Genomic DNA, 19,029 nt, shown 5'->3' on the forward strand with positions numbered 1-19,029 from the left:
GGACGAAGAGAAGACTGCTTTCATAACCCCTGACGGAGTGTACTGCTACGTGGTGATGACATTTGGTCTACGAAACTCTAGAGCAACCTACCAGCGAATGGTAAACAAGTTGTTCAAAGGGTTTCTCGGGTCGACCATGGAGGCATACGTTGACTATATGCTTGTCAAGAGCCGATCGAAGGAGAGCCACCCAGCCGACCTGACTCGGGCATTCAAAGTGATGGAGACTTTCAACTTACGCCTGAACCCAAGTAAGTGTGCTTTCGCCTCTAGACAGGAAAATTTTTGGGGTTCATCATGACAGGGCGAGGGATCGAGCCGAACCCCGAGAAGGTCATAGCCATAATGGAGATGCAACCCCCCCCCCCCCAGTCGGTCAAAGACGTTCAACGATTGACCAGTCGGCTAGCAGCACTCAGTCGTTTCTTGTCTAAATCAGCTGAGAAATCTCTACCTTTCTTCGAAATATTGAAGAAATCTAATGGATTCGAATGGACACCGGCATGTCAGTCGGCCTTTGAAGACCTGAAGACCTACTTGAGCTCCTCACCAGTCCTTTCCAAGCCAGAGAAAGAAGAAACTTTGTTTATCTACTTAGCGGTATCCAACTGGGCGGTCAGCTCAGTGCTCGTTCGAGAGGAAACCAAAGGAGCTCAAAAACCAATCTATTACGTCAGCAAAGCCCTCTAGGGAGCGGAATTGAGATACATCAAGTTTGAGAATACCGCATTTTCACTCTGGATGACCGCCAGGAAACTTACAGCCTACTTCCAATCTCACCCCGTGGTAGTTTTGACCGACCAACCGCTCGGAACGATTCTCAGGAACCCAACATCATCGGGGCGATTGATCAAGTGGGCTATGATGCTTACCCAGTTTGCGATCGAGTACAAGCTGCGCCCTGCAATCAAAGCACAAGCATTGGCCGATTTCATCGTAGAGTGCACTGCGCGAGACCCGGAGCCAGACCGACCGAATGGTCTGGAGGAACCATGGTGGGAGGCCTCTACTGACAAGTCGTCCAGCAAGAAAGGATGCGGAGGAGGAATAGTACTCACTTCCCCTGAAGGTTTGAAAGTTTACCAGGCTTTGATTTTCAAATTCCGACCCACCAACAACGAAGCAGAATATGAAGCACTCATAGGCGGACTACGGTTGGCCAAACCAATGAAGGCCGGCTGACTGAGGATACGATCAGATTCCCGATTGATAATCGGTCAAATTTCCAACACGATCGAAGCGAAGGAGGATCAGATGATACAGTACAAGGACATTACGCTGGAATTATTACAGCAGTTTGACAGGTACGAGTTGATCCAAGTGCCCAGAATAGAGAATACGGACGTCGACATGCTGTCCAAGTTGACCCAGGAAGCCCCAGAGTACATGTCCAAAATCGCACGGATTGAAAAGATCGGGTCGCCAAGCATTAACATCATTGAGGTCCGACCAGTCGAAATAAGCGAGCCAAATTGGATGTACGACCTGAAGAATTACATAGCCAATGGCGCCCTGTCGGATGACGCCACCAAGGCAAAGAATGTCAAACTGAGAGCACCGCGTTTCCAGTTGGTCGACGGGAAGCTCTACAAGCGGTCATACGACGGACCACTTTGAGGTGTCTAACTAGTGACGAAGCCAAAATTGTGATTGAAGAAGTTCATGATGGAATTTGTTCCGCCCACCAGGGACCAAGGACGTTAGCACAAAAATCATCTTGCTAGGGTACTATTGGCCTTCAATCAACTTGGATTGCGAGCAGTACATTCGTCGATGCGCTACTTGTCAAGAATTCCACAAGTTGCCTGGCCGATCGGCCACTTATTACCAACCGATCAGCGAGGTAATACCCTTTGCGAGATGGGGAGTGGACCTGATCGGAGCGTTCCCAATGGCGGCCGGCCGGAAGAAGTATGTGATCGTAGCCATCGACTACTTCACCAAGTGGGTGGAGGCGGAAGCACTTGCAACCATCACCTCACAGCAATGCCATAGGTTTCTCTGGGAAAAGGTGATCACTTGGTTTGGGGTTCCAGTTTACTTGATCACTGACAATGGGACGCAATTTGATAACCAGCCATTCAAAAACTTTATGGCTTGGCTGGGCATCAGGCACACCCGAGCAGCTGTAGCATACCCGCAAGCCAACGGACAAGTGGAAAACACCAACCGGACGATCCTTGACGGACTAAAGAAGAAGTTGCAAAGCGCGGGTCGAGGCAGGGTGGAGGAACTCCCATACGTTCTCTGGACCTACAGAACCACTCCGAGACGGACGACCAACAAAACGCCTTTTTTGTTGACCTACGGATTTGAAGCAAGAGTGCCAATTGAAGCATGGCTCCCTACTGCTCGGGAAAAGAACTACCAGCCAGAAAAAGATGACGAGTTGCAAGGTGCATAGCTCAATTTTATTGATGAGAAGAGAGATATGGTGGCACGGAGAGTGATTGAGTACCAGAAGGCCGCCAAGACGTACCATGACGGTCGGGTGAAACCACGATATTTCCAAGTCGGTGACTTGGTACTCCGGCGAAGGGAAGCAAGTAGACCGACCGACCATGGAAAGTTTGCTAAGAAATGGGAAGGGCCCTACAAAGTCTCGGCAGTTGTCCAACCCGGCACCTACAAATTAGAGACCCTGTTCGGTCGATTGACCGACCGAATATGGAACTCCAAGCACCTCATGAAGTTTTACAAGTAGTGTAGGGCAACTACTATATTTCATGTATTCGGATGGCTAAATAGAAATTTTCTCTCTTAACATCATTGTATCATTCCCGTCCCCGGTCGAAATGTTTTAAGAAGGACGACCGAACGGTCGAAGTATGAGCAGTTTGTTTTCCCAGCCCTATCGTTTGAGGTTTTGCCCAGTCGAATTATCCCGGCCCTACCTGCACAATTTTGTCTGGTTGAGTTTGTGATTAAGTTCACTTGTTTTCCCGGCCCTATCATTTGAGGTTTTGCCCCGTCGAATTATCCCGGCCCTACCTGCACGATTTTGTCCGATTGAGTTTGTGATTAAGTTCACTTGTTTTCCCGGCCCTATCGTTTAAGGTTTTGCCCGGTCGAATTATACCGGTCCTACCTGCACGATTTTGTCATTGAGTTTGTGATTAAGTTCACTTGTTTTCCCGGCCCTATCGTTTGAGGTTTTGCCCGGTCGAATTATCCCGACCCTACCTGCACGATTTTGTCCGTTTGAGTTTGTGATTAAGTTCACTTATTTTCCCGGCCCTGTCGTTAGAGGTTTTGCCCGGTCGAATTATCCCGGTCCTACCTGCACGATTTTGTCCGGTTGACTTTTTCAGACCGACCAGTACGGTCCCACACGACCAATCGATCGATCGTATCTACTTGTCATTAGCTTTTGGGGCACGAGTGAAAGCCTTACCCATTGGGTATCCTACATGGCTTGAGATCGACTATTACACTTAACCACTAGAAGTGTTCTCTTTGCAGTTTAGCTGATATGTGTTCGCAGGGTGAAGGGCTGCCGGTCGGTCGGATCAATACATGAAGAACAGAAAATCACAAGTAGTCAATACAGAGCAAAGGAAATGAAGATCACATAAGTAAAAGAGACATAGTCTGACCGACACAAGAACGGGGTCGGCCTCCCGAAAACGAGAAGTCAAAAGTCTAAGAAAGATAAAAGCCAACTACAAATCACATCGCATCACAATCAAGAACCTTGATTCTAAGAAGCAACAGTAGAGGGGTCGGTCGGTAGATCGACAAATGGCTCGGGAATCGCTAGTGGCCCTACTTCCCTAGGGAGCCCAGTGCGGACCTATTCCCAATCCTCTGGGAGAAGTGTTTCTTCAAGAGCTTAGTGCAAAGACACCTGCATGGCATGCTTCTCCCTTTGGTAACCCCAGGCGGTCGCCCTGCGCACTACTTGCAGACTGACGGGATCACGGCAGAATGCTTGAAGGAAGGAGACAACGGCGTCTTCGGATGAACAGAGTGACTTGGCCAGGTCAGGTAACTCGGCCGGTCGGGAAGGGTAAAGCTCGGCAGCTTTCTGGAAAAACGGGGCAGAACCAGAATACTGATTCCAGGAGTCCACTTGAGCCTCTAGGCTCCTCACCCTCTCCTCAAGTTTATGCACTCCTGAGTCATGCCCCATGGCTTCACATTTAGCCCGGATAAACAACTCAGCAGCTCCACTAGCAGCCTGACATGTGCACAAATCAATAAGGAAGGTAACATTGACAGACGAAGAAAAGAGAAAGCAAGGAAAGAGCGGGAAGCGGCTGGTAGCCGGAATAAGTACCTGGGCCAAGTGATGGGCAACTTGCCCTCCCAAGGAGTCGGTCGACCCATTAGTTCGGAGCTCAGATGGAGGACTCAGCTGGAACAACGGATTAAACATCTCCGGCAGATTGGTCGTGCATTGGGTAAGTGCTTTAGCAAGTGGATGCGCCTCCTCGCACACCCGGGCTCTTTTTGGGTCAGCGACTTGAACCTCTGAGAATGGCTCGACCTCAGCCACACCTAGAGGACGTTTCCTGACTGATTTAGTCTTGAGTCGAAGCAGCAAAGGAGTCAGATGGATGGGTCCGACAGGTGGTCGGCCGGCAGTATGGTGATCCGCTGAAGAAGCGGCCGACGTCCTCTTCAGAACAACCTTCAGACTCCGCTTGTTTTTGCTACCTGGCGAAGCCTTCCCTGCTGCATCTAACATCTTTTCTAGAGTATCATCAAAAGCCATAGCTGATTGACCTGCGCAACAAGAGATAAAACAAACAAAAGAATTAGAAGTGAAAAGAAGACAGGTCACGATATTTTGACCGACCGACCGACCCACCACTTGTGGCGGAGCGACCCAATGGCTCGTAGGTCGGGCGAGGAAGCTGAGCCGCTTTCAAGGCACCCGGAGAGTGATAAACCTCCTAAAGATAAGACTCGGATCCGATCTTCTCGACAACATCACGGATCTCTGGAGTCTCGGGCGGGCACACGCACTTACGCATCTGCGACGACCACTCGTTCGTGAATGGCGGCTCATCATCCAGCTTAAATCGTAAAAACTTCCCTTTCCAATTGCGGTTACTGTCCGAAAGATCGTTGATTTTCCCAACCGCCCCGCGACACTGGATCATAACGAAGCCGCTGCATTGAATCTTCGTCAAAGGTTTCACGAGATGGAGAAAATTGAAGAGGTCGATTGTGCACGGGACTTGGTGTCGTTGGCAAATTTGAGGGAAGCATGCGAGTATGCGGTGACCGTTCGGCGCTATTTGACTCGGCACTATACCATAGTAATTCACAAAAGCGACTAGAAATGGATCAAGTGGAATCTGCATGCCGGCCTTCAAGGAGTCGAGATGAATGCCTATCCACCTCTTGCAATGACAACTCATGACGTGGGGAAGGCGCCAGTCAATCTTGTATGTGACCTCCGCTCCAAAATGTTCTTTGATATAGTCCACATCCTTGGTGGACAAGTTCAGAGGGGTGTCACGAGCACCTGCAGGGTCCAGAGTGACATACTTGAAACTCAACATATCAGGCTTGCTGACTGACGACCCTTGTGGTTTGGATAAGGTACCTTCCCCTTCGTGCACTTTCTTCTTTTTCTTTTGAGTTGCCTTCGACAAGACGGACCGTACGGGGACGGCCGGACAGGCCCTGGTCGGTCGCTCGCCAACCGGGCGAGCAAGGATAACAAACCCATCATCTTCCGAACTCGATGACAACCCCTCAGAATCACTAATCTCCTCGACTTCCTCATCGTCATAGTCGCGGGCGGAGAGATTCTGACTATCATCCGATGATATGTTGTGTGTTCAAGAAAGAGTAAAAGTTTGTAAGCAAAAATCAGCAACTGATCAAATTAATCTCTCAAAGTTATGCTACAATCAAAGGAGATCGATACACTTTAACAGAGCAAAAACTGATGGGAGCCAAGACGGGTGGAGCAACCGACCGGTCAACCATCTGGGCGGTCGACCGGATGGCGGGGTGATCGGTCGGTCGGCTGGTCGGATGGTGATTGGTTGTCAATTGATCAACTAGGTAGTATCAACAAATGACAATAGCAAGGAAACAACTACAATAATAGGCTCAGGGTTGGTCAGTCTAGCAATTGGCCGGTCGGTCGGAATGCGTGGTCAGTCGGTCGGCCGAAAAATGAAAAAATAAGATGCTGAAATTAGAACACACAGAAACAACGTTCAAGAAAAAATCCAACGTCAACAAATAATAAGAAGGAAATTATTACGACAACCGACAAGTAATCAGTGTATAGCCCGGACAAGAGGACAGGTCGGACTGATTGACGATCAACCAGTCAACTAGAAACTGTCAACACGCTTGGTTCAACAATCAGTTTTTTCTAGGTGATCGGCCGGTCGGTCGGAGCCGATTGGTCTCCAAAATGGTGGTTGGTGGTCGGCAACGGATCAACAACAACAAACAACGGATTTTGGTGTTCAAAAAAAAAAAGGAATAGGCTCGGCCGATCGACCGACCTAACACTTGACCGGCCGACCAAGGAACAACGAAGATCACACATCAGCAACAACAACGCATATATGCCATATATATTTATTTTCAATTGGCAAAGCAAAGAAGCAGCAACATATATATTATGCTAGAGAAAAAATGGTGCATGGTGGCACTATGAAAACAAGACACATAACATATGTATAATTAAGCAAATAAAAAAGTAGCATGCCTTGTGGAATATATAAAAAGTGCCACATATATATTTGCGTTGATTTTTAGCAAAGCAAAGCATGCATGTAAATATGTTAGAGAAGAAGAAAAGAAGTGGAAAGCATACCTCGTAGCGTTGGCAAGCGGTCTGCCGGTCGGAAAGGGAGCAGGTGGTCGGATAATGCGGTGCGACGGAGCAACAAGAAGAAAGAAGAAAATAATTTTTTTCTTTGGAAAAAAAATAGGGTTTCGGTCGGACAGCATAGAAGAAGAAATTTAATAAAAGGCAAAAAAGCTAAATAGAAAGAAGAGCAAAAGGAAAGGGGAGATTTTTACCTTGCAAAATCAGAGAAAAATCTCAAGAGATCTTGATCAGTTAGCTAAGGAGGAAGTAAAAAATGAAAAAAAAAAAAAAAAAAAAAAAAAAAAAAAAAAAAAAAAAAAAAAAACTAAGGGGACTATTTATAGGAGAGTAATGGGCTTGGAAGTTGAAGGGTCAGCCAAGTTACGTGGAAGGCCCAGATTATGACACGCGTCCCTTCGTTGCACACACACCATCGGATCAAGACTTACGAAAATTTTTGAAAATTATCAAAAATTGTCCGGTAGACCGGAAGGAGCACAGCTGGACGACCCGTCACCCTACGGTAGAACGACCGGATGACACTTTGTTCGTGACAAGCTGATAGGAAGAGTAACGGAGGAAATAGTTCTCACTTCTCAAACCCGACGATTCTCGCAGATTCAAGAAGTGGGGGACTCGTGATGGGTAAATACGTACAGAAGATTGATCCGTATAGCCGGTCCGTCAATAAGTCATTCGACCGGTCCGTTGCGGTCGTCATCCCGACAGGACTAAATCACTTGTGGTCAACTGTACCGTTCGTACCGATAGGCCTCGTGACAAGAGAAGATACTCTCGGATCACCCTTGGAATCGCCCCGACGGAAAGTCTCCTGACCGGTCTACGGTAGGGTGACCGGTCGGCCTGCAAGATGACGTAGCCTACAAAGCCGAAAACGTAACTTGCACGACAAGTCTTGGGATGCAACTTGCACTTGCAGGGAGGCGATGGACAACTTGCAGGTAGGACGGCTCCGCCTCATTGATCAGTCAACCTAAGCATAGCTACAGAGCGACCGCCTGACTGAGCCAACGAGAAGACGTCACGTCGATCCACTTGCAGCAGGCGCATTAAATGTGTAGACCGACTTAGACAGTATAAATAGGAGGGTCTCCTCCTCATACCTTCATCTTCATCTCAATGTAACTACTACTCACTACATTGTAACCTGCTTGCAATCACTTAAACACTTGTAATAATACTTAGCCTCGGACCGCTCAGTCGTCGCCCGGTAGACCGACCGACCGACTAACCGACGAGCGCTCTTTTCTACTCGTTCACAAGCATACATATTCATAGTGTAACCGTAACCCCCGGTTCAATTTACGCTATCAATAGGATAACCTTAGTCTCTCCCATGTCTCCCCACCACCGTTAGTCGGGTACTCTCTAGATGACACTCCAGTTGAGGCACTCGACAAGGCCCTCCTAAATTGAGAAATCCTTATGGCACAACACAAGATGAATTTACGAAAAGCTTAATGGAGTATGCACTTTGTTACGTACTGAAATTTAGTACGCAACAGAAGAAACCTTTCGAGCATGTTTTGTCTCCAATCCGTATTCGAGTTACGGTAACTCCAAAAGAAAAACAATACAACTAAAAAAAATGAACTCTTCAATATAATTGATTTATGCATGCCTTTAACAATACATAGAATACCCTATATATACTATCTCATTTCATAAAATAATGCAACTATAATAATGGAATGACTAATTATTCTCCTAATTACCAATTACACATAAATGTTAATTATTTTTCTAATTAAATATATAAGGTAATATACATTATTCTTGTTGCATGATCATCCCCAATCAATGGCGTATCACTCATTGCCCCTTCGAAAATCACCTTTTTCCTCAAGGTTATAAGTGGTTTGTCTCTTCAGTTCTACCCAACACAAATATTCAACCCAAATTTTTGGTTGAAAAATGTCAGGAAGATTCTACATTAGGTGCAAGGTCCAACCGAACCAACACCATTTCAATATAGAGACAAATGAGAATTCCTCATTGTGTAGCCCGATAACAAAATTCATTGTATCTTGCAGTGTGCTCTCTTGGATATAAACTGGGTTTGTCATGAGGTAGATTTATTTTGTAGGAGAAACTAGTGGTACATAAATCTTTTCTGGCACACTTTTATTCTCCTTATTAGAGCTCAAACTTGTACAATTCTTCATAACAATCATTGGTTCTTCAACTGTCAATGGGATATTAGGAGGGGGTGGTGGTGATATCAATGGTGGAGGCATGTCAAAGATGTATACGTAAATTTTTGTCCATGGTTAACTCCTTGAGATCCTGAACACTTTTATCATCAACCACATTCATTGACACCTCATACTGTAGTTGATCTTTTTGCATTGTTTCCTTGAAGATATGTACATGCTTTCTCGGGCCATCAAGCTGACATTAATTGATCTTTCTCCAATTTATGAACATTATTGTGAGACGAATAATTGCTAGTGCCATGGTTAATCTCCTCAATTGATATAATCAAACTTTGCAATGTTTGATTAATGGTTTGGAGTTGGAGATTCAGATTATTAGTGTAGATAGTTTGATGATGGACGAAAACTGAGAGATTTGTTACTAACCGATTTGTCATGACGGTATGCAAACAAATTAATAAGTTGACTTCAAGAACTGTGATGAAAAAAAAAGATAATGACAAATAAAAAAATATGAATAAGGAAAAATTATGATTTTTTTTTTTGTGATTTGTTTGAGATATTTTTTTTTTGATTGATATTCGAATAAAAAAAGAAAAAAAAAAGAAAGGGATCAAACAATAGAAGAAATGTAAATGCTTGTTGCTCTTCCGTGCTTGTTTTTTTTTTTGGAGTTTTTTTTAAAAAAAAAAATTTCTAAGGGATAGATGCTGCCAAAAAAATGAAAAAAAAAATATAGAATCCATGAAAGCACCAATGTTACGTACTAAAATTTAGTACGCAAGAGAAGAAACCTTTCGAGCAGGCTTCTAGCTCCAATTCGTATTCAAGTTACGGTAACTCCAAAAGAAAAACAATACAACTAAAGAAAATGAAAAACTCTTCAATATAATTGATTTTGAGAAAATTTCAATTTTGGTCCACTGACTATTAGTGGTGTGTTAATTGCAGCACTTGACTATTAAAACTGTTAATTTAGTACCTTGACTATGCGATTTTTATCAATTTTGGTCACGCCGGCCAAATTAAGGGCGATTTCTCACCGGAAAAACGCGAGTCAACCAATTTTCCGATTTGGCAGGGGCAAAATAGGGATTTCATGTTGCTAATACGATTGGTTTCTTCGGGTTGTTGACCAAATGAGAACCCGACCCGCTATCGAAAGCATTATAACCGCCTAATTCTTCTTGCCCTACATCGAAAGTGTGTCGCTGGTTGTTGTTCCTTCCCAGACGAATCAAAGGCATTTAGAAGGAAGAGGAAGACGAAGATTGGCTCAACGTAGACGAAGGTTTCAGCGCTACGTTTCTTCTTACGTGGGTATGAGTAGTGTACATTCTTCTTCTTCTTCCACTACTGGTAATGAGTACTATGAATTTGGGGAAAGGTTCCCAATTCTCCATTGTAGATGTGGTCACCAACTCAAGATTCGAACTTCATGGACTAATGAGAATCCAGGTCGAAGATTTTGGGAGTGCTCCGGTGGTGGTGTAAGTAAATTTCATTTTTTTTTTTCAGTGTTCCTGTTGGAAAAGAATTTGATTTCGTTTTCTTTTGGTTTGTGAATTTTGTTTAAATCAGAGTCACAGGCAGGTTGGGTGTGGATTTGTGGATTGGTATGATCTTTCAATGTGCTACCGTTCGAAGCGAATAATTCTGGGATTGCTTAAACGCATAAATATAATAGAGGAAGATATAAGAACACTACATATGAAGAAGATTGAAGGTGACAAGAAGGAGGCTGGAAATGTGTTGAAGAAGATTGTAGGAATAATGCTTTTAATTTTTGTATGTTATATTGGTAGTAAGTATTGTGGCAGTGATCTTTGTAATGGCCTTTGAATTGTAGTTGTATGCAATGGCATTTGAATTGTAATGTATGAAGTTATCCATTTGGTAATGAATTGGTCATTTGGTAATGAATTGTTCATTTGCAAACTGTCATTTGGTAATGAATTGTTAATTTGCAAGCTGTCATTTTCAAAACAGGTGATTAAGTAATTGCATTTCAAATTGGTAATGAAAAGTTGCAATACACTTTGCATTTCAAAAGGCAAAAACTTAGCATTTGCATTTCAAATTCTAGTGTCAATACAGTTTCAATAGCCAAAAACCAATACAACTTAGCATTTGCATTCATAAGACAAAAACCATTACTTTTGCAATTGTCCAGTACAGTCTAAAACCCAAAAACCATAGGCTAAACTTAATTCACTCAATAATGATAGGGTCATCATTGTTTCCATAGAATTTGGACTTGGATGTGGTCTTACTCCTTGTATAGTAGGGCTTCTTCCGATTCGATTGCCTTGTCTTTGAGGCCTTGTTGTTGCCTCCTTGATCAGCAGAGTCCTCCTGCTTAATAGGAACTGAATGACTAGCTTCCTCCTGATGCTGCCTAGGCACTGGATTTGTAGGTTCCTCCTGCTGGCTAGGTTCTTGAATAGTAGCTTCCCCTTGTTGATGTTGCTGCCTAGGAACCTTTGTAGTGTTCTTGATGGGGATTTGTTTGGTGGAATAAATGACCCTTTTGTTTGGCTTCAAGTAAAACAATAACACTGTGTAAGTGCAATGCAATGCAATAAGATATGGTTTCTAGAACAATAAACTTTCAAGTAAAACAATAACAGTGTATAATACCTTTTGTTTTGGGTTTGGATTTGAAGGACATTTTCTTGAATTGTGTCCAGGTTTCTTGCAAATAGTGAAATGCAATAAGATATGCTTTCTAGAAACTTTAAAGCCATCTTCACTCAACTTTGGCTCCACTTCTCCACCAGATCTCAGTCTAAGCTTTTTTGGTCTTCCAACCCTGGCAGAATAGATAGGTGGCAGTGGGGGATCTCTGGTAATTAGTGGCCATTCATCAGGCCCTGCCATGGGGTTAATGGAGCAACTATAAATCTTCATATATGTTTCCTTGGAATAACAAGGATGGACATAATCATAGTGTGCTCCTTACCCATATTTCTTCCAAATTGAACAGATTGCATGCTTGCAAGGAATCCCAGTCAAATCTCAAACCCTACATGAACAAGTTTTCCTTTCCAGATCCACCTGATGTTGGGCCCCATATAACTGTTGCACCTCAAATTTGAAAAAGTCACATTGAGTGGCCAAACACCCTGATGCCTGCTTCTCTATTTTCTTCAATTTTCCCACAATTGATGGACATATCATTGACTTCCATTCAGCTGCTTTTTGTCTTTGCTCAAAAAACTTAGTCATTAACATTTTCCTTATAGTCTCTAGGCAGTCTATGATTGGTTGATCCCTAGCACCAAGTAATGCTGCATTGAATGACTCACATATGTTGTTTACCAACATATCACAGTGAGTGTGTGTTGAGAAGTGAGACCTACTCCACTCTGTTGGAGACTTGTGACCCAACCATTGATAAGCTGCTTCATCTAAGGCCCTAAGCTTCCGTAGTGCACTCGTATAAGAATTCCGAGTTGTTGCCCTAGCACATTCCCAAAAAGCATCCTTCAATGCCTTCCCTTGAAACCCTGCCACTTTCATGTTTGAGTGCAGGTGCCTCACACAAAACCTGTGCTCCACACCAGGTATGATTTCTTCAAATGCTGGCAGCAAACCTTTCTGCTTATCACTTATAAAAGTATACTCATGTTCTCTATCTTTTGTTATCCCCAAGTCTTCAGCTAGGAAGTTTAGAAACCAAGACCAAGACTCCCTCTTCTCCCCTTCAACAATAGCATAGGCAAGTGGGAAAATACTGTCATTAGCATCAACACCCACTGCAATCATGAGCATCCCACCAGATCCACTTCTCAAATGACATCCATCCACACCTATTAGAGGTCTACAATGTCTGAATCCTTGTTTGGAAGCATCCCAGCAAATGTACATTCTTAAGAATCTTTCCTGCCCAGTTCCCCCATCTTGCAAGTCACTGAGCTTCACTTTATACCTAGTCCTTGGGTTTGTCCTATCCATTTCAGCACAGTAGCTCCATATCTTCTTGAAGTTGTCTTCAGCATCACCAATTCTTTGTTTCTTGGCTTTCCACATAGCCCTGTAGGCTTGTTGATCACTTAAATAGAACCCCTCTTCACTTGTAACTGTATCCCTGAATTTTTTCATCATCCATTCTCAGTCCTATTCTCCAAGGACAACCATCCTGTGAACACTCAACTATAACCCTCAAAGCATCATTCCTAACAGTTCTGATATCTTTCCCATTTTTGAAACCATAATTCTGCACTGCTTCTCTAAATTGTTTCTTAGAGGCAAAGGTCATGCCTAATTTAAACTCTGGATCATTCATGTCAGTAGCTTCTCTAAAAACAGGCCATTTACTTTCCCCATCACTGTCAGATTCAACTACAGAAGCATCATCAGAAAAATTAATCCCATCCCAATCATATGAGACTATTTGACATTGTTCTTCCTGTTCTTTGGTTAACTCTGGATCAATCATGTTTAACTGTGCTTCATTCATGTTTGCCTCTGGTTCATTCATGGTTAACTCTGACTCACTCATAGATAACTCTGCCTCATTCATGGATAACTCTGCCTTGGCATCCTTATTCAAACACTCAACCTCAACCTCTAACTCACTTTCCCATTCACCCTCACACTCAACTTCATTAACTTCATCTTGAAAAAAAATCATTTTCATCCATAGTTTCTATCCAAATCTCCAACATTTTACCTTCATCATCTACTTCTCTAAGACAGTTTGCAACATCTATATCATTTTGTAGTAACTTACACATACCATGTCCACCATGATAAATGTATGCTCCTATTGAAGAATACCCTAGATCTTCAATCTTATCCTTAAAGAATTGTATACAGAGATCCTTAGCTTGCACATTGTCATATATTTCTACATCACCCCCCATGTATTTAATTTCACCTTGCCAATTAATTACACCATTATGGAAGATAAACACATGAAAAGGGCCAAGATCATCTCCTGTAAAGCAGCCACATAATAAAATAACTATATAAACAACATATAAGTTCTCCTAACTCCAATATATGCACAAAACACATCAACTAAAATAATGTCCAAATATAGACATAGTGGTCCCACATAGCTCAGCATATACACAGAACACAATAAAGCCATAAACAATTTGGTCCCCACAAAGAATAATATATCAACAGAAACATACAAACAAGATGACACAACACCCACTCAACAGTCAAATGAACACTCAACTTTAAGCTAAATTTGGTCCTCACATGTAAGTTTCTGAGCATATTTAAAGCACAATAACACCCACTGAACACTGAACTGAACAATCAACTTTAATCTACAAATTGGTCCCCACATGTAAGTTACTGAGCATATTTAAAGCACACCAACACCCCCTGCCAAATTCAGACGACTTAAGTAAAGTAATCTGAAATACTTACCACTGACAGCCATTAAAGTTCCTGGTATGCAGCGCGAGTAAATAGAGACTGGTTCACTTCACTGTAGCGCGAGTAAATGGAGCTTTCTTCCTTTGTCGATGGAGTCTGATTCTCTTCACTGGAGCTTTCTCTGAACTGAGCGTTTTCTTCACTGGAGCTTTCTTCCTTCATCGAATGAATTAGGTTTCACATGTGGGTAATCGACTCAATTAGAATTAGGCGGGTAGAATGCTTTCAATAGCGGGTCGGGTTCTCATTTGGTCAACAACCCGAAGAAACCAATCGTATTAGCAACATGAAATCCCTATTTTGCCCCTGCCAAATCGGAGAATTGGTTGACTCGCGTTTTTCCGGTGAGAAATTGCCCTTAATTTGGCCGGCGTGACCAAAATTGATAAAAATCGCATAGTCAAGGTACTAAATTAACAGTTTTAATAGTCAAGTGCTGCAATTAACACACCACTAATAGTTAGTGGACCAAAATTGAAATTTTCTCTTGATTTATGCATATATGCCTTTAACATTACATAGAATACCATATATATACTATCTCATTTCCTAAAATAATGCATTTATAATAATGGAATGACTAATTATCTTCCTAATTACCAATTACACATAAATTCTAATTATTTTCCTAATTACATATATAAGGTAATGTACATTATTTTTGCTGCAAGGTCATCGACAATCAATGGCGTATCATTCTTGCTCTATTAGTTTTATTCGTAGATCAGCGAACTAGTTGCCTCATGCTTTTGGCTAAGACAGTTGGCTATCAGTCTGATCCTTTGATATGAAAATAATCCCCTCTTGATTGTATTTTACATTTAGGGTGCGTTTGGAAACCCGGAAAATGACTTCTGACAATTTGTTTTCCGAGTTTTCCGTGTTTGGCAAGAGGGAGGAAAATGAGGTCAACAGAAAATGATGTTGTAGTCAATGAAAAATAAGTATGTTTGGGGGGAAAATGACTTCCCCTTTTTTTGGGGGGAAGTTATTTTCCAATCCTTATGCTTGGTATGTATAGTATATAGTTTGTGTGTGTATAGTATATAGTTTGTGTGTGTGATATAGATACACTATACTGTGTATATATATAGATACATACTGTGTATATTGTGTGTGTGTGTGTGTTTATATATATATATATACACACAGCATATATATATATATATATATATATATATATATATATATATATATATATATATATATATATATAGCGTATATATATTGTATACTGTGTACTCTACTGTATATATAGCATATATATATATTGTATACTGTGTACACTGTGTGTATATACTGTATACACTATCATGGCCGGATTTTAGGTTGTGCAAGCTGGGATACCGCACAGGGCCCCCAATTTTAGAGGGGCCCCAAATTTTAGAGGTCCAATATTTAATTTTTATCTAGCTAGTTAAGAAATAAAAACTAAAAGTTTTCAATTATTTTTAAAAGGTTTTATGAAGATATGGTAGAAATGTGTATTATTCTATTTTTACTTGGAGGTCAAATGTTCGAAACTTGCATGTATTAATTTTAAAAATTATGATTTTGGTAGGGCCTTATTTATTTATCAGAACACGGCCACAAAAAAAAAAAAAAAAAAAAAAACTAAAATCCGGCCCTGTACACTATGTGTATATATACTGTGTACAGTGTATGTATATACTGTGTACACTGTGTGTGTATATACTATGTACACTGTATGTATATGTATATGTATGTGTGTGTACTGTGTGTGTAGTATATATATACTGTATATATATGTGTAGTATATATATACTTTAATTATATATATATATATATATATATATATATATATATATATATATATATATATATATACTGTACTGTGTGTGCAGTATATATATACTGTATATATGAATGAAAATAGAGTGAAATCTCAAAGTGAGAGGCTCATAGTGCACAGTAAGCAAAGGTCTAACCTCTGTGGTTCATGTTCAATTGAGTTACCATGATTTATATCCTCCTAGATGCTCTGTCGGGCTGGGCTGTGGGAGGCCCTTAGGGATGAGGTTTAACCTTTTGGAAGAAAATAGAGTGAAATAAACTCTACGGTGTGAACGAGAGGTTATACAAATGACATGTGTAAAGTAATATATATATATATATATATATATATATATATATATATATATATATATATATATATATATATATATAATTACATTCATGTAAAAACAGCGCTTAAAATACAAACGTGTGAACATTTCTGGATCGTTGGATTTTGGATATCTAAGGTTGTGATTAGTTGTTATGTTTTTTGTGTGTTGTGTCCGCCTGTGTGCACTGTCGTTCATGGATGTATGCACACTGGCCCAAATACTATTGATTCACACATACATACTACAGATGTGTGCACACCCACATGTAGGTGTGTGCACTATCGTCCACAGATGTGTGCACACCCGCATTTAGGTGTGTGCACAGTATATGTCCATATGTTTGTATTTGAAGGGTGTTTGCATGTGAATGCAACCCTATATATATATATATATATATATATATATATATATATATATATATATATATATATATATATATATATATATACACACATATATAGCACATTAGCACACGATCGAATACAATAACAAAACAACTAGTCACCAAGTTTAAGAGATAATTTGATTTAAAGTTGTGACCTCCCATTTGAGAGAGATACAAGAATGTAATGGAATTATAAGTTATCTGGCAAATAAATCATAAATTTAAACACAAGATCAAATAAAAAAGGCAATTAATAAAATTAAAGTAAGGTCCAAGTAAGGAAACATAATCTTCTACATACAATATAAGCTATTAGGTTGAGGGTAAATCACCAACAAGAGAAATGAATGAAATTTACAAAAGAATCTTAGTTTAAATGTCACTAAACAAGGCATAGGACTAGGAATTAGCCTACTTTCGTAATTCACCAATTCCAAGTTCTTTAAGTACAACTAACATCGAAACACCTTATTTATCATATTTTCATAGTGGGAAATATTGTTTATGCAATGAGTGCACTACAAGAAAAATGCATATAGACAATACTAGAATGCAATAGTTTTAGTTTAAAGTATTGTCTTTTATATATAAGACAACACTTTTAGAAAATTTGTTTTCTTTGATAAAACATTTTTTGTTCAAAGGCAATGGTTTTGAATTTTGATCCATCCGTTATCTTTGATGTGTCGTCTTTAAGCAAAATTTGATATTCTGAACATAGGCACCACTTCAACGACAAAAAATCATTGTCTTTGAGTGTACATTTTTTTTCAAATACAACAATTTTTATTCATCCGTTGTATTTGGTGTGTCATTTTTAAGCGAAATTTGATATTTTCTAAAATAGACAACACTTTAGCAACGGCTTTAAAAAACTATTGTGTTTGAGCATACATTTAAAAAAAAAAAAAAAAAAAAAGTTTTGAAAATGTCTTTGGTGTGTTATCTTTAAGCAAAATTTGATATTTTTTAAATAGACAACACTTCAACGATAAAAAATCATTATCTTTGAGCTTACATTTTTTTTATTACAAAAACAACGATTTTTTATCCATCCATTGTCTTTAAGGTGACAACTTGGATCAATACATTGTCTTTGGTGTGCTGTCTTTAAGCAAAATTTGATATTTTATAGATGGACAACACTGCAATGATAACGATTTAAATAAAAATCATTATCGTTGAACATGCCTCTTTTTTTTTTTTTACAAAGACAACGATTTTGATCTACACGTTTGTTTTTGTTGTGTTGTCTTTGAGAGATATTTGATATTTGTGTAAATAGATAACACTTCAACAATAACGATTGCATTCAAGATTTTAAAAGTGAAGAAAATGAAGGAAATGTACAAAGGAATCTTAGTTTAAGAGTCACTAAACAAGGCATAGGACTAGGAATTGACCTACTTTCGTGATTCACCAATTTCAAGTTCTTCAAGTACAACTAACATTTAAACACCATATTTATCCTACTGTCATAGTGGGAAATATTGTTTACGCAATGAGTGCACTACATGAAAAATGCATATAGACAATACTAGAATGCAATAGTTTTAGTTTAAAGTATTGTCTTTTATGTAAAAGACAACACTTTTAAAATCATTGTCTTTGTAATCTTGAATGCAATTGTTATTGTTGAAGTGTTATCTATTTAAAAAAACAAAAATATATCCTTGATATGGCAAGTATGGATAGGACATTTTCATCTTGTGGGTTTAGGAAAAGTTGTCCATATCCAAGATTTGTAAGAGGAAGTAAAAGTTGGGAATAGAATTTTGAAGTACAAGTAATATTTTCCTAGAAAAATAAGACAAAAAGAGCATGATTCATTTTATAAATATTATAAACTTTTAAGTTTGCAATAATTATAAAGCCCCTAATTATTTTACACTAGAATTCTCGAACTATTGATGAAACTTACCGGGCGAGACCAGTAACTTTTAACCAAACAAGTTACTCCCTCCGTCCCATTTTGTTTGTCTAATTCCGTTAACATGGCTCGACTAATTTTTAATTCAAATTTTCATAATATATTAAGATTAGTATTAGTATATATAAAATTTATACATTTAAAAATTATATTAAAAGTATTATTAAACAAAAAAAAAATCAAATTTAAAAATTACTAAAAAAAATAAACAATAAAAGAAA

General features: G+C 40.0%; 1 protein-coding gene across 1 annotated transcript; it reads right to left on the reverse strand.

The window, feature by feature from the left end:
* Window positions 1-11,178: 11,178 nt before the first annotated feature.
* LOC109171499 lies at window positions 11,179-12,999 on the reverse strand. Its single transcript, XM_019320530.1, has 3 exons — window positions 11,997-12,999; window positions 11,608-11,840; window positions 11,179-11,562 (listed from the first exon to the last, which is right to left on the reverse strand). Exons 1-3 carry the CDS (start codon window positions 12,997-12,999, stop codon window positions 11,179-11,181), a joined length of 1,620 nt encoding a protein of 539 aa, XP_019176075.1.
* Between the last annotated feature and the right edge of the window lie 6,030 nt (window positions 13,000-19,029).

The sequence above is a fragment of the Ipomoea nil genome, unplaced genomic scaffold (genome assembly GCF_001879475.1).
Source record: "Ipomoea nil cultivar Tokyo-kokei standard unplaced genomic scaffold, Asagao_1.1 scaffold0319, whole genome shotgun sequence".
NCBI lineage: Eukaryota > Viridiplantae > Streptophyta > Magnoliopsida > Solanales > Convolvulaceae > Ipomoea > Ipomoea nil.

Bases quoted from the DNA above. Each gene is read 5' to 3' on its own strand.
- LOC109171499 (XM_019320530.1), bottom strand. From the start codon at position 12,999: ATGTGGAAAGCCAAGAAACAAAGAATTGGTGATGCTGAAGACAACTTC. The intron at 11,841-11,996 runs GTAGGGTTTGAG...ACCCCATGGCAG, and splicing joins GGAAAGGAAAACTTGTTCAT to GGCCTGATGAATGGCCACTA. The intron at 11,563-11,607 runs GTATTATACACT...TTATTGTTCTAG, and splicing joins ATCCAAACCCAAAACAAAAG to AAACCATATCTTATTGCATT.